Below are 17,733 nucleotides of genomic sequence, written 5' to 3' on the forward strand. Positions count from 1 at the left end.
AACTTGAAAATAATTAATAAATGTGAATACAAAGACATTTTATCCCATATTAAATAAGATGAGAAGCACAATCCTTTGTTTTAATTTCACAACAAGCGACCACACATCTTCATTCCCATACCCACAACAACTTGTCGCAACAAAATAATATGAGGCATCTTTATGGTCCATAGAAACTTATAATACCTTATTTAATATCACCAAGAAAAATGACAAGGTTAGTTATAATCCGGGAAGTGAATAGAAAAGGATAACAGTTTCACCTAGAGCATACGAGATTTCTCAAATATCTTCCGATATTGCTCGTCTTATGAAAGAACAGGGTGATGAATCAAAAAATATTGTTATAGGTATTCAAAAACATACTTCAAAATCAATGATTAAACTTAAAAATAACTCCAAGGTTGATTTCACAATTGATAATTCATTGAGAGAGTTTTTGGGTTTCTCCTCAAAAAAGATTGAAACTAATGGGATGTTTTACAGTGATAATGTCATTCACATATCCTCAGGCATAAATTCGGTATTAATTCACTGTGATTTGATTGATGACGCTTATAATGATAGAATAAGAACAAATACAATATTTTTATTCAGCACATACTCAACCCCAATTGGTTATAAATTCAATATGGAACCCAAAAATCTGGTTTATCTCCCTGTGTCAGGAAAAACCGTATACAGAGTAAATTTTAGGATAACCAACCAAGATAATCGCATGACTTCTTTGAATGGAGAAATTATATCCATCAGAATTCACCTACGTGAAGTTTTCCAATAAATAAATACAATGGTTATTGTGAGGAAACACGAGTTGGGAAAATATAAAATAATTACAGGGGATGGGATATTCTTTTCCCCATACTACGAGGGTGAAGGTATGTATCTTGGTAGAGGATACTATAAACCTCAGAGACAAAGGGGGTGTTGGACATCAATTTAGAAAAAAAGGAGATGGGATAATTGATACTCGAATGGGTATAGGTTCAACTATTCTTAAACATAAAGACCTAATTGGTTCAACTGCTTCTGCTATGGGAAATATAGTGGGTGCTCTAAAGAGTATAAAAGATGCCCAAAAGGAATCCCATAAATTGCAAACAATAAAATAAATTAAGAAAGGCAAAACTCAGTTGTCTCCCCAAGAACGACAGAAAATAATTCAAATACTTGGGTCAGGGTTTCAAAAGTTTTAACATCTTTTTTACTCAATAAATACAAGTATGGAAGAAATTGATAGTATCTATGATTTGGATGATATCATTGTCATCTCAAACTCTATAAAAAAGACGACTTCACGGTAAATGCAATAACTGGAACAGACTGGAATACAAATGGAACAAAAATTTTTGAAATAAATAATCAACTAACTTATTTGAATCTATCCGAAAGTTTCTTGTTGTGCAAATTTACATTCACTCAGGCTGGGAATAACACAAATTCTTCACTCGTAAATGATTTCTTCTGGAAAATGCTTGATAGTGTTCGTTTGTACATTGGAACACAATAAGTTGAAGCGGTTGATTATGTCTCTGCGACATCTGAAATGATAAAATTGACACTATATTCATTTAGTGATAGAATGGGAAAGGGGCTATCGAAGGTTTTATTCCTGATATGGCAATGGGAACAAACACAGACCCTGGATATAGTCAAATGAAAGGAATGTATAATGATGATACAAAAGCAGGTAATAGTTTTACTGTGGCAGTTCCTCTTCAAGGTATATTTGGATTTTGTGATCCTGATAAAGTTCTGTATGGTCTTAAAATTAGATTTCAACTGCAAAGGAATGATAATGAAAATAGATTGCTTTTTGTGTGGCTAATGCCTTTGCTGCTCAGAATAAATTTCTAATTGATGAAATTAGTTGGTATATTTGTGAATATACTCCTAATCTTAAAACAGAAGAGATGTTGAATATAAGACTTAACTGAAAGAAACCACTCAATGTATCATACCTTTAAAGAAGATGCTAACACGTTAAACTGAACCAAACCACTGACACATGGAATTTGGGTGTTCTGGAAGGAAAGCCACGATATCTGTCGCTCATTTTTAAAAAGCCAGATGGTGATACTGCTACTGAAAAGAATATTGCATTGAGTTCGAATGCTAAGGTGAAACAACTTCGCGTTTCTCGAGATGGAACATTTTATCCACGAGATAGATTGGAAATTAATTGGGAAAATAATGATTATGCTGAAGCATTGAGGTTTATGTGTGGCTGGAGCATTGACTGGTGGTGTTTCAGCATTGGTGAAAACTGCCAACAAAAGGAAGGCTCAACTCCGGGCTCAAAAAGAATTGGAAAGACATAACAAAGAGTTGGAGAAACAAATTAGTGGAAGTGGTGTAATTGTAGATTTTGCTGAAAAACTTGAAAGTCTGCCTGATAAAGCGAGATTGTTAGTTGGAGATATGCTTTCTTCTATCACACAAGCAGGTGTAAAATTAACTAAAAGGGGTAAATGATTATATCTTTCTAATAAATAAATGAGCATTAATGAGTGGTTTAAAGAATTTGGAAAGAATACAACATCAAATTTAGAACTTATCAAATAATGTAAGAAATTAAAAATTAATAATGTGGTTATTTGTATGAGAAATGCATTAAGAAACGTGTTTAAACATACAAAGAATATTATTATGAACTTAGAAGATAATAATGGGAATGGTTCTCATTGGGTTTGTATTTTAATTGTCAAGACAAATATTATTTTGATAGTTTTGGTCTTCCACCACCTGTTGAAGTAATAAAATTCTTACAGAATGGTGTTTATCAAACATTTCAAGTCCAATAATTAAATTCAAAGTGTTGTGGTCAATTATGTCGATATGTCTTATTTCCACTCAACAAAAATAAATTTTTTAATGACATATTTTTAATCTAATATGAATGACTTGTATTGGTAAAGATGGTTCTATCTTTGGTGTATCCCAAGAACTGGACATTGATTTATCAAATTATTACACAAAGGCACAGGCTGAATGACAGAAATACAGTATAGCAAAAATTATTGATATGAAAAATGCTTATAAATTATTAAATAATCCAAGCCCGACTGACATGAATGACTTGGTGAGATTAAGTGATTTATCACAAGATATATATCCTTAAATAAAATGGCTGTGTATTCCAAAGATACAGAAGTGTTGATTTTATCTCCGGGTCATACAGAATTCACAGTTCCAATTCATATAAATTTTTATAAAGAAGGGCGTTTCGTTTGTATGAGAATAGAACAATGGGGATATGATATGAATGATTTATGGTATAATTGGTCATTTAAAATTAACCTAGAAGGCATGGAACAATTAAATCAGTCTCGTAAGGAAGAATATTATCCACTTGGTGCCGAGAATGAGTTTTGTGGAAGCACGATAAACAAACAACAAATAAAATAATTTAATAAGGCTAAAATCACTAATGGTTTTGCCATAGTTTATATCATGAAAACACAAAGAACAGGATTATATATAATAAGTAAGGGAATACAAAATGATTTAACTTTGGGAAGATGGGGAGGTTTTTCCTGTCATTATATTAATCTGTCATATATTTCTGATACATAAATGACAGCAAGAAGGCTTCAAGAAAATTATCATTTCTGTGTCCAAGCATACCTTCAGGAAAGGGGTATTCGGTATTTTAATAAATATGTTCTTCAACATAAGAATGAGGTATTTTCAATAAGAGATTGGCTTTATACTGATGTTAATAAACCAACAACTTTGGATTTAATTGAAATGTTAAATAATGAAAAAAAATTACAGTGAAGAAAACCCAAGGCACATTTAGAAAAATCAGAAGAAATTTTATTGGTTTCCTATTATGAGAAAAATAATTGTGGATTCAGGAATATCGCAGAATCCAGATGAATATATGTATGATATTCTATGGGGTGAAAGTGGTTCAAGGATAGTAAGGGATGAGGAAGGAGTTGAAGAAACTGAGAAGAGAGAGAAGGAGGAGAGGGAGAAGAGAGAGAAGGAGAGGGAGAAGAGAGAGAAGGAGGAGAGGGAGAGGGAGGAAAGAGAGAGAATAAATATATATATATATATATATATATATATATATATATATATATATATATATATATATATATATATATAAATATGGAAACCAGTGAGATTATAAAAAGATTAAAGGTATTACAGAAAACAAATAAATCTCAACGCACCGAAGAGGTAAACAAAGAATTGGCAAGTCTATAAGAAATATTTGCGTCAAGACTATTAACATCGATTTCAGGGAGAAGATATAAACGAGAAAGTGGAGATAAAGAAGAGAAAGAAGTAAAAGTTTACATTATTGATGATGTTGGTGTAATTGACTTTGATTAAAGTTTTACATTTTTTTTCTTAAATAAATGGAGGAGAGAGTGAAGACATTTCTGAGGATTCTTTATGTTTTAAAAATAAAGACTCAAATGTGCATGTTGGAAACTAAAAAGGTTTGCACACTCTGTCAGAATTTTTCACATAAATAAATGAGTTATTGTCTCAAATGTAAAAAGAAAACCAATAGTAAAATATCTATGTTAAACGTAAAAATAATAGGGTTATACAAAAAGGTACATGTTCGGTGTGTAGTTCAAAAAGAGTGAATTCACCAAACACAAACAAGGGGGATTTATACAAAAGTATTTATCAGGAAGTAAATTTACAACAACTGGAATACCAGGGGAATTACATCTACCAGGGTATTCATTCTGTGGTGAAGGAACAAACTTGAATAAAAGATTACATGAGGCTGACAATCTTAAACCGTGGAGCAAACCAATCAATAAGGTTGATGAAGTGTGCATGAGGCATGATATTGATTATGGAAATAGCACAACGTTGGAAGAAAAACATGAATCCGATAGAGAAATGTTGTTTAATTTGTCTCTGATACAAAATCCAACCTTGAGAGAAAACGTTGATAGATTTATCATGAAGAAGATGATCAGTGCTAAATTGAAACTTGGGCTTGGAAATTCAAAAAACTTATAGGCTCTAATGATGTCATTAAGATTAAAGAGCAATTAGCTGATGAATTACATAATCCAATTATCACAAAGTTTAATAGAAGGAAGGTTTATTCCAAGGAAGTTGATTATATTTGGTCCGCTGATTTGATTGAACTCAATAATGATAAGGGGTACAAGTGTGCTTTAACCGTTATTGATTTGACGAGTGGATATGCGTGGGTTGTCCCTTTAAAAAACAAAACAGGTAATACTCTTATGTTAACCTTTCATCAGATATTTAATAAAAGCAAGAGAAAACCTTAAAAATTGTGGACTGATGAGGGTACAGAGTTCTACAACAAAACATTTATGAATTTTCTTAAGAACAACAGAATTACATTATGTAGTACCTTTAATGAAGGAAAAGCGGTTGTTATTGAGCGTTTTAATCGCACTTTAAAAGAGAGACAATATAAAAAATTCACTCAACTCGGTTCCCAACAATGGTTATCCTTAATTCAGGACATTGCAGATAAGTACAATGATACGATTCATACCTCAACGGAAATTAAACCATCAGATATATTTACAAAATTCAAATATGAAAAAGAGATTAATGTCAGAAAGCCTAAGTTCAAAGTTGGTGATATAGTAAGAATATACAGGTCGAAATTTCATTTTGAAAAAGGTTATACCAAGCGATGGACAAATGAACTTTTTTAAATTGTTGATGTCGTCAATGCAGTTCCTTGGACTTACAAATTATGTGATTTAAAGGGGGAAGAGATTTCAGGTTCATTTTATTCACCGGAATTACAAAAGACAAAGATAAATTGAAAAAAACCCCTTGGACTTACAAATTATGTGATTTAAAGGGGAAAGAGATTTTAGGTTCATTTTATTCACAGGAATTACAAAAGACAAAGATAAATTGGAATTTTTCTTGACTCCACCCCTTTTTAACTCCGCCCCTTTTTGACTCTGCCAATACAAGTCCCACCCACGAAAACCCCACCCACGAAAGCCCCACCCACAAAAGCCGCATCCACACAATCCCCACCCATGCAAACCCCACCCCCCAACCCCCCCCCCACATAAGCCCCACCCACCCACACAAGCCCCCACCCACAAAAGCCACATCCACACAAGCTCCACCCACGCAAACACCACCCATATAAGCCACATCCACATCCGTCATATCCACGTAATTTGTGATTAGTTAATTAGTTCCCCACACACAACATGTTTATTTAATTTAATAAATATGCACCACCCACACAATCTACATCCACACAATCTACATCCACACAAACCCCATACACACAAGCTCCACACACACAAGCTCCACCCACCCACACAAGCTCCACCCACACAATCCACATCCACACAAACCCCATACACACAAGCTCTACCCACACACACACAAGCTCCACCCACCCACACAAGCCTCACCCCACACAAGCTCCACCCACATAAGCCCCACCCATCCACACAAGCTCCACCCACCCACACAAGCCCCACCCACACAAACCCCACACACCCACATAAACCCCACCCCACACAAGCCCCACCCACACAAGCTCCACCCACCCACACAAGCTCCAACTCCCCACACACACAAGCCCCACCTTCCTGTGCACCCCCACCTTTGACCCACCACCCCCCTCATCCAGACCACCACCCTTCCCCACACACACACACGGGGAGGGGAGAGGGATGAGGGGGGTGGTGGGTCATTGGGGGAGCGCACCTATCCCCCAACCCTAACCCTCCCCCAACCACCCAACCCCCCTTCCCTTTACATCTCCTTTATTCTTTTCTTGTAATTCAAAATCAGATAATTATAAGGAAAACATTTATAATTAAACAAAAGTAATAACATTGAACAAAATCTTCTTTCGCAGCAGTCTGATGGTTTGGTTTGATTTTGAAAATCGATCAACATATTCTATTCAAAACAAAGAGTGAAGAACAATTAGGGTATATAAAGATGATTATATTATGATATTAATAAAATAATAAATATAACGTTTACCTCCAGAAGATGGAGTGTCATGACAGATTCCTCCAGAAGATTAAGTTGTGTGTTTGGTTCATCCAGACAGGTGTTTAAACTTAAAAATACATAATAAAAATAATAATAATAATGAGTCAAAGACACGCACAACACACAACACACAACACACAACACCTACACCTACACCTACACCTACACCTACACCTACACCTACACCTACACCTACACCTACACCTACACCTACACCTACACATACACATACACATACACATACACATACACATACACATACACATACACATACACATACACATACACACATACACACATACACACATACACACATACACACACATACACACACACATACACACACACATACACATACACACACATACACATACACACACATACACATACACATACACATACACATACACATACACATACACACACATACACATACACATACACATACACATACACATACACATACACATACACATACACATACACATACACATACACATACACATACACATACACATACACATACACATACACATACACATACACATACACATACACATACACATACAACACACACACACAAGCACAAATACACACATATACACACACACGGAGACAGAGACAGAGCAATAATTTCTCACCTTGGACACGGGTCATTCAAGATCAAAGGACGTGAGAGAATTTCTTGCCATCCAAGAAAAATGCCATTCAATTATTTTCGAAACGAATAAATGTCTTCAAGGAAGTCATTCATTTTTATCCACTCATCGTGTAATTCAAATAATTCATTTTCAACATCAGTTGTCAACGATGTTATGATTGGGGGGACAACCTGTGAGAAAAAGACATACAATTTTTATTGGTTGTATAGTGATATAATTCTGTTTTAAAAAACAAATAATGAATTTGGTTAAGGATCTCACCTGTCATCTTGTGAAAATGATTGATCTGCAGGGTTGTAGTAATAATCTGAATGCTCCATATTCGAAATAAAACACGGTTGGCACACAAGTTGGTTTAAATAAGCAACTTGCTGATGTAATGGGAGATTACAGAACAATGGTTTTTCCAGGGTGGAAATTCCCACATAGGAAATGACTTCGGAATTTTTTGGCTTGGTTCGGGCGAGGCAGCTTGGCTGACTCCAGACTGACTCATTTTAACATGAAAATGAAACATCTTGCTTTGAATGATTTTGATAAAACCTATGTTTAAAAGTGTTTTTAGCTAAACTTTGTTCTGTTAGTGTTCTGATGATGCAAGATATCACCATGAGAGACATGGGCACATAATACTTCCTCATTTTCACAGCACGACTGTGCTCTTAAAAGCACTTCCCCATTTTACAAAACCAAAGGAGGGATAGCCCTTTCTTTAGTGCTTGAAGAGATAAAGTGAATATACTCGATGGAAATGAATGTTATAAGAAAATCAAGTTATTCCCTAAAGTAGAACATGTGCAAATATACGTTAGTTCGCTCTTTGAGTGGAATGAAAATATGAAAGGGAAGAAGTGCTTTAATCAGTAAGTCTTAATCTTTCATAGTCTCAATTTTATATTTGCTTGTATGGAAGGGAAGGGGATAGGTGGGGAGAAAATCAGTCTCATATTTTGAGCTTTTGGGGCTTGAGTCAGAAAGTTTTTCCTTCCCCCCCCATTCATTTGAATGGGATTCCCAGAAACCCCATTAATCATCTATTACCCCATGTGCTGCCCAGTTGTCCAATGGCTAATGCGATGATATAAGTGGGAGTATAGCTCTATATGTCTAATGTCTAACATTGAACAAGTCTAAAGTATAACATCATGATCTAAAGATGAAAGAAGATGTAAAACATGCACACCTTTTTGCACCTGAAGAGAGAGAGAGTTGTGTAAAGTGTAATTTTGATATAATTCCACAATTCTATGGTGCACAGGTTGAAAGGCAAGACAAATGGTGTGAAACTGAAGATGGCTGGGGAAGCCGTTCCTTAGTGCCCCTTGCTGACGACGAGGCTACATGCCTCAGCAGCCTTGAGTGTCTGAGAAACCAGTGCTATGATCTGGCGCTTTCACTGGGAAGTGAAGTGGTGTCTGACCGAGAGACCAGGTCAAGATTGCTGCCTGACACCAAATCAACAGGAATGGATTTACTTCAGGAGTCTAGGTCAGATATGATGGAGAAATTTGAGAGAGACAAGCAAAGCCTGATGGTAAGGCAGCCATCTGGAGAAATCCATCGATCCATGGCAAGACCTCAGAGAATGACTGACCGACTTGCTTTGGGAAATTCACCATCACAAGTAAGAGGAAAGGGTGTGGAGCAAAACAGGTCTACGCTCGTTGGAAAAGCAGGCCGTGATCTAGAGAGTTCAAGTTGTTCCTCCTCTGATGACAATGAAGATTATGATGAATCAGAAGGATCTCATGATTGTGAATCTTATGATGCAAGCAAGGGAAATATGTTGGTTCTTGAAGCAGCAGTTGCACTTGAGACAGAGAGAGCGAGGTTCTTGAGGGAGCGGACACTCGGCATTGGGCAAGCGAGTCGCTTGCTGGCAGACGTGTCTAGCAGCCACCATGATGCAGAGGAGAGAAGGATCTTTTCCTCTGGAGTCCCGAGTAGGAAACCAAGCTATCACAAAGGTATTAATTATTATTATTATTATTATTATTATTATTATTATTATTATTTATTGGAATTAGATGTTATACAACTTTAAATGTATAACTAAAACACGAAAATATCACCCTATCAAATGGGATAAACGAAATATGCCAGACTTTGGTGTGTGTGTGTGTGTGTGTGTGTGTGTGTGTGTGTGTGTGTGTGTGTGTGTGTGTGTGTGTGTGTGTGTGTGTGTGTGTGTGTGTGTGTGTGTGTGTGTGTGTGTGTGCGCAAATATATGAAAGTGGGTTGAGCATTTCACCTCTGACTAATGACCTCACAACATGGCCTGATAGTATAGTTCAGATGTACATAGTGTACTCACATTTAAGTTTAGTCTGGGTTTAATTCACGAATATGCTATAAAATGCCACCCTGGTGCTTCGGAGACAAATAAATGCGCCTCCCCTGAATGGGACATGAAGCTGAATATCCCGTTTGCTTGCATATGCTTCTGGACACTAAATATCCCACGGTGTCTTTCGTTGACGAGTGGGCGAGTTATCGCCAGTATCCTGGTAAGATTCCAAATTCCTGGCATAACCTACAAGGGGAACTGCATCATGGCTTGCAGCTGTGCTCCCAGAGATGATGTAACTGACAGACATGCGCTGCACATACTCAAACAAGAAGACACCTCTGTGTCATTTCAGTGAATTAGACAAAATTACCTGTTTCCACATGAACATTGTTTATGTTTTTTAACATGACAGATCTGCGGGTTGAGAAGAAGGAAAGCAAGTGTCCAACACCTGGCTGTGATGGCGTGGGTCATGTTACAGGGTTGTATCCCCACCATCGCAGTCTCTCCGGCTGTCCGCACAAAGACCGCGTTCCTCCAGAAAGTAAGCTGCCTTTGTTTTCTTCGCAGTTTTCTCCCATTTCATTGCCTTCATTTCGAGGTACTGTACATTGTGAGTTTTAAGTCCCCCACCGCCCTCAACTTCCACAATTATCCGAGCCACTGGAACCCGACGGGGATGATTGTGGGGTGGAATGAAAATAACAGTGGTTGAATTTTCTTGGTACATCCATTCTTCCATACTGCTTGTCAGGGGATTTGAAGTTAAATCAGCTCTGCAATTAAAATAATAGCAGAAATCTGTATTATCTATTTTTTATTATTATTATTATTATTATTATTATTGTTGTTGTATTTCACCTTGGAGTGCAGGAGTGGTGGTAATTTTATTTTAAGCAATCTTTTATTGCACATGCTGTTTCCCAGAAAACATTGAGTCATCCATGAAATAAGGACTTGCTCGTGGAGACTAGACCATCCTTTTAAACCGGTTATCCAATCTCTGAAGGTCATTTATTAGCCACCTGGATTTTTTTTTCATAACTCCAAAGCTATAACCTCATCCTCCAGAAGTAGATCACTTTTCCTGAAGCTTTGTAACTCCCTCAATAAAATGTCATGTGAAGTGAGAAAATTTGACTCGATGACAGGATCACCCCAAATCTAGGATTAGTTTAAAGTTTCCTGATTTTAATTTCCTGATGAGTTTTTCGAGGTACTGTGTAGTGAGAATTTTGAGACCCCGCACTACCTTCCCCCGCCCCCCCCTCCATCCCCACCTGCTGCAGCCCCTATGGGGATGAATGTGCGGAGAATGAAAATAACATTTTAAATATCACATCAACATCACAAGGTGCCATCAGCAATATATATGAATTAATGATAGCTTGATCAACATGCCTCGTTTTTGTCTTCCTTTCATCCTTTGTCTCTTTTTCCTTTCTTTGGTTTGAAAGTAAAGGGGCCGAGAGCCTGTTAATGAGTGTGTGCCAGTTCCTTCAGCTGTCACATCTTTTACTTTTCATCTTTTTAATTATCATCCTCTTTGTTCTAGAAAGCAATGCTCCTTGTTTTTTTTGTGCCATGGATTGTAATTTAAAAAATAATTATCCGATTGTGTGTGAAGAAGCTTTTTGCAAAAGGCAGCTTGAAATATATGCAATCATTATGTGTTTTAATTTAACTACTTGTGGATGGCGGAATACCTTTAACCCTGGCATGTAATTGAATCTATCGTCACCTACAAGGTGCATACTGGTAATAGTATAACGATAGCTGGATTGGCTTCAGCAAATAATCGGGCAATATCTTAATAAAAATAAGCCCATTGAGGTGGCGATTCAACACAGGTCTTTGCAGACCAAAGAGGTAAGCATCATAGATGGAACCATTTTGATTCATTAGATACTGGTTTAAAACTTCAATTCTATCTAAATACCAATAACATTAGTTGCTATAGTGACACCAATTACAGTTTGACCATGAAGTGGGGGGGGGGGGGAGTCATTCCTATTCACCTGTTTGATCAGCTTCATGGGCTCAAATAATGTTAAAACACTTGCACTCACTTGTGGAAGTCACAGGAAGGATTCAATCTCCTGTTTATGGTGTATGGGCTTTCGTCACTGATCATCGGTCACCTGAAAACCCATTATTACACATTAAACTAAAATGGCACTCAGTCGACCGCATAGCTCCGTCAGGCTGAGCAGCTTACATTTTGTATCTCACTGATAGGCCGGATCTGCACCTGGACCTTCACCAAAATCAAATCGGCTTGTTCTTTTCAAACACCAAACCTGTCCACCAAGTCTGTCCAAATTCGACCACAACGTTTTGAGATATCATGCTACATATCGTTTTTCACCCTGTCTCTCAATGGTGAAGAATGACTTAAAAAAATTAAAAAAAATTCGGATCCGGATCTTCATCTTCACCAAAATATCATCAATTAGTCCTTGTCACACACCCAACATGTTTCCTCTTAATCTGGATCTTCACCAAAATCGAATCAATTTCTCCTTATCAGACACCCACAAAATGTTTCATCCGAATCTGGATCGTCACCAAAATCGAATCAATTTGTTCTTATCAGACACACCCAACATGTTTCATCTGAATCTCAGTTTTCACAAAAATCGAATCAATTTGTTCTTATCAGACACACCCAACATGTATCATCTGGATCTTCACAGAAATCGAATCAATTTGTCCTTATCAGACACACCCAACATGTACCATCCTAATCTGGATCGTCACCAAAATCGAATCAATTTGTCCTTGTCAGACACCCACAAAATGTTTCATCCGAATCTGGATCTTCACCAAAATCGAATCAAGTTGTCCTTATCAGACACCCACAAAATGTTTCATCCGAATCTGGATCTTCACAAAAATCTAATCAATTTGTCCTGATCACACACCCAACATGTTTCTTCCGAATCCGTCCGCAGTGTTTTTTTTTTAGTTATCCTGCACACAGACAGACAAACGCAGACAGGGATGAAAACAACCTCCGTCCAACTTTGGTGGCAGAGGTAATTATCGAATCTCCCACTTTGTGGCCATGGTGTACAATGATCCAACATTAAACCATGATGCTTCGCTGCAAAAATATAAGTATTTTTTAGTTTAATGAGAAAGTGTAAGTCATATAATTATCATGTTCTTGGAGCAATAATGAGAAAAATCAATCAACGGCTATTATTGGGAATCGACTTAGGCTAACATTGACAAGTATGGAATTGACCAAGGTCATTAAATTAATCGATGGATTTAATAGCGAGGAAGTTTATATTAAAGTAACTACAGTAGAATTCTATGAAAACCTGTAAACAAAACGAAACGATACAAAAGATACAAAAATAAATAATTCCACTTGGACTGTGCTTCCTGATTATCAGTTACCAATGCCATGTGCAGACGCTTACTGCACTGGGACATGTGATACAGGGAGGATCGTCAAGAGATTTGACAACCCAACACACAGCTTGAGGATCAGTGACGTATGAAGGGTATTAAAAGAAGTTATCGGAAAGGGAAACTCGCAATAGTCCAACATGATGGTGTAGAAGTAGGACACTTACCTTTGAGCTATTTAGTCTGGGTTCTAGTCCCAGGTCCACATCATATTGTCAGATTGGTGCTTCCCAGGCAGGGTGTTATATCACAAAGTGTGTCTTCCCTCGGATGGATGCTAGGCTGGGTGTCCCATCTGCTATTCAGCATTAGTTGATGGACATTAAATATAATGGTCACATTAATGATTAAATATCTAAGTCCATGGAATGAGTTATGGAAAGTTAATTTATTACTTGTTATAAGTATTCTTACATAGAAGAGAAAAACCCGTGGCATGTCTTGGACTGTAGTTAGCATCTCATTCGGAGAACTCTCTGAATTCGTTTTGTAACTCCTTAAAATTAAGCAATATGACCAAACAGATGCCTTAAATGTTCAACGAAAAAAATACGATCGCATACTTTTATTCATTCTCGTTATTCCAACCACAGTCCTAGCTATGCACGAGAACGTACTAAAGTGTCCAACTCCAGGCTGCACAGGAAAGGGTCATGTGAACAGCAACCGCAACTCACACCGCAGGTAAGCACATTTAAGTGATGAAATTCTTGCTTGCAATTATTTCATTATGACGTCACGTTGTTCTTAATCTGCAAATTGAAAACAAGCCTCAAAAACACTGGAGTTCATAAACATTCAGTCAGGGGAATTGATGATTCGGTGGCAGACATCAAAGTTGATGACACAGAATTGATGTGTTGAATAGTTAGGTAATTATTGGGTCATCGATATAGTCCAAAAAATGTTTTTTTCAAATTTTTTTTTTTGAGATTTGTTCTACCCTTATTATCAGTATTTAAAATGGCAATTTCAGTTAATACAATGGCGATTTCGATGAAACTTGGTTGGTAGGTTCATACCATGACCGAGTTGTGTGCAAATGAGAACCGTTGCTATGGACACCACCGTTGCCAAGCAACGGGACTTTGAAATTTTTGTAAAATCATTCAAAAATTATTTTTTCGAAAATCAAAAATCGGGCCACGAGCGACTGTGGGCAGTACATTCAGCCATATTGTCAAAAATTTCCAGCCGGATCCTATGAAAACTGTCGGAGAAGATCGACTTTGAATGAACCCTGGTCGAAAACAATAAAAAAACGAAGTTCGTTATATCTCAGAGACTATGAGTCAGATATACATGAAACTGGTATGTTAGGTTCATGGTATGTCCTAGTTATGTGTGAGAAAGAACCGTTGCTATGGACCCCTCCGTTGCCCAGCAACGGCCGAAAAACCTCTAAATGTGGGGGTATTTTAACGAAAAAACAATCTGCAGCATTAACCCTTGAAGCTAGAATCATGAATTTGCTTGTGCTTAATCCTCAGGTCATTCCCCATCGAACGGCCCATTGCATCGGGTTCTATTGGGTAGTCGACTACCCATGTCCGCCTACCGGCTTGTTTCATTGATTTGTTAGTTAATTGGTTCATTGTAAGTAAGGTATGCTGTGTAAAAATGAAAGAAGTATTATGATTGGCTGTGGAGGAGGGGTGTTGATTGCTACAAACAAAGGCACCGAAAGAAAAGCCACAAACACATTTGGTTGAAGTAAACAAATGATACTCAGAAATAGTGTTAAATAATTATTTAATGATTGCTGTGTATCAATTTAAAGGGATAAAATATTTTTTCCTCTCATATCATCATCTACAGTGTAAGAGAGATTGTGTGTGCGTGCGTGCGTGCGTGCGCGCGCGTGCGTGCGTGCGTGTGTGTGTCCAGGCTATAACTTTTTTTTTCCATTTGAGCATTTGTCATCAAATTTTCAGCAAACGCTTATTATTAGAATATGGAGAAGATTAATGAACAATTGGGTCAAAATGTCAAAGGGCAATGTCACAGTGAGTACATATAGGCTGTTTTAGCCCATCTGCCAACATAGCACGAGGCAGCCAGGTTTTGTTATCGCTTCTGAATTTCATTTTCCATTTTAGCCTTTGTCATGAACTTTTCAACAAACCCTTATTATGAGAATATGGAGAAGATTAATTAATGAATTGGATATATTTTTTTATTCTCTCTGAATATCTCTCAGGTCAAGTTTGGTTTGAGGACATAGCGGAGGCTTTGCATTTTGAAATGCTTTCCAGCTCCTTCTTATTTCCTTTTCTTCAGCTTGTCTGGATGTCCCATAGCAGCTGCTGCTAAACTAGCGAAGTCCCAAGAGAAGCACCATGAGGCATCGGACACACCAAAAGGGAGCCAATCATCTGACCGTGTACTGAGGTATGTTTGCCAATCATTGGTGATTAATATGTAGCTTTGCATCCATTACAGAAACAAGAATTTATGTAAATAATATGAATTGTCATGACTCGAAATGGCCTTGAGAATCAAATGAAAGACGTCTGTGGTACTACTTGTCATGATAGAGTATGCTAGAGCTAGATGTCATGTTGGAAAACGGAGATATTTGATAGGAGGGTGGGGCATGACCACCCCCCCCCCTCTCAAATATCCTTCTCTGTCTTGGATATATGTTGAGTATCCTGAATCTCTGCACTATAGTGCTCTCTGTCTGATGTTATAGCAGGCAACTTTTTGAAGTTAGTTCAATGTACGGTGATGAACAAAAAGATCCTCTATCGTGTGTGTGTGTGTGTGTGTGTGTGTGTGTGTGTGTGTGTGTGTGTGTGTGTGTGTGTGTGTGTGTGTGTGTCGTTGATTGGTATTTACATATGTGGGTTTCAGAATGTTGAATGGAGTCATCCCAGGGTAGGGTCAAATCATCCACCTTCAGTTCAGTAAGGGGGTCACGATTCATGGACCAATCTGTGAAGTTTTCTGTTCTCAAAGTTTTGTGCCGAGGGCTCTCATCAGGATCGTCGTTGAGCCCCGGACAGATTCCAATTGTAGTTTGTTTGCTATAATATTCCGAGGGATGGTTTTTAGCTCACCTGTAAAGTAGTTCCGGGGACTTATGGGATGGTGCGTCGTCTGTCCGTCCATCCATAAATACTTGCAACTTCTTCTCGGAAACGGCACATATGATTTCAATGAAATTTTACTACAAACTTCATCACCCGTGATGGCATAAAAAAACCAACAACGGGGTCTGAAGGGGTCTATGGAGAGAGTTTATTGGGGGGAGGGGTGGGGGGGAGTGGGTCCCCCCCCCCCCCCCGCAAGAGCTATTTGCTTTCTTCTTAAATGATACACACAATTACGATGAAACTTCATGACAACCTTAATCACCCATGATGTACCAAAGTTTGTTCATGACAGAAAAATCTGCTCTCAGGGGATATAAGGGGGATTGCACCCCAAAATATGTATTTGCTTTCTTCTCCAAAACTACATATGCAATTCAAATGAAACTTGACCACCATCTTCACCACCCATGATGTACAAAAGTTTGTTCATGACATTGAAAAAAATTGGAGTCCAGAAGGGTCAATGGGGAGAGGTGGTTTGCCCCCAAAAATATGCATTTGCTTTTATCTCAGAAACTACAAACAATTCTAATGAAACCTGACCACCATCTTCAACAACCATGATATACCAAAGTTTGGTCATGACATGAAAAAGTATTGGGGTCTAAGGGGTTCTTCGGGGGTGGGGAGTTGCACCGCAAAATATGTATTTGCTTTCTTTTCTGAAACCACACACACAATTTCGATGAAACAAAGGCATTTTTCTCTCTTCCCCATTATATATTTTGTGGGTCATCCATGCCTACCAGTGGTTGCCTGATTATCTTATCCAGCCACTACCAGGTGAGCACCCAGGGGTATCACCCCTATTTTTACTATCTCTGTGAGGTTCTTTGTCATTCCTGTAGGTCCAGCTATCACTGGTACAACTTTGGCATTCTTCAGCTTCTAGGATCTTCTGACTTCATTCTTGAGATCTCTTGGTGTTTGGTCATTTTCTTGATTTCTGCATCATTGAGTCCAAAATCACTGGTATTAACACCTCAATAAGCAATGCCTTCTTCTCTCTTTTTTTTGTACCGAAGTATGATATCTGGTTGCAACACTTTGTTTTCGATGTTCACACTCGATGGGATCATTAGTCTGTACATGAGCGGTCAGTACTTCCATGTTTTCAGTGATAATTTTTGGTTCATGTTCCCACAAATTTTCTGGAACTGTGACAGCAAAGTTTTTGCAGATGTGCGGGCAGATTACATTATAAACTCTCTTGTGTCGTTGTATGTACAGCTGTTCTGACATGAGTTTGTTTTGGGGTGTG

General features: G+C 37.7%; 1 protein-coding gene across 1 annotated transcript in view; it reads left to right on the top strand.

Moving 5' to 3' along the window:
- LOC147028148 (myelin transcription factor 1-like) overlaps positions 1-17,733 on the top strand; it is a 247,140-nt gene that overhangs the window by 93,847 nt on the left and 135,560 nt on the right. Inside the window, exons 8-11 of the mRNA XM_085878292.1 lie at positions 8,923-9,631; positions 10,367-10,498; positions 13,968-14,058; positions 15,655-15,765. Coding sequence (XP_085734418.1) covers positions 8,923-9,631; positions 10,367-10,498; positions 13,968-14,058; positions 15,655-15,765 — 1,043 coding nt within the window. The remainder of the gene's footprint in view (positions 1-8,922; positions 9,632-10,366; positions 10,499-13,967; positions 14,059-15,654; positions 15,766-17,733) is intronic.

Source organism: Eptatretus burgeri, chromosome 4 (assembly GCF_056783735.1).
Source record: "Eptatretus burgeri isolate ZD-2024b chromosome 4, Ebu_testis_v1, whole genome shotgun sequence".
In the NCBI taxonomy this organism is placed as follows: Eukaryota; Metazoa; Chordata; class Myxini; order Myxiniformes; family Myxinidae; genus Eptatretus; species Eptatretus burgeri.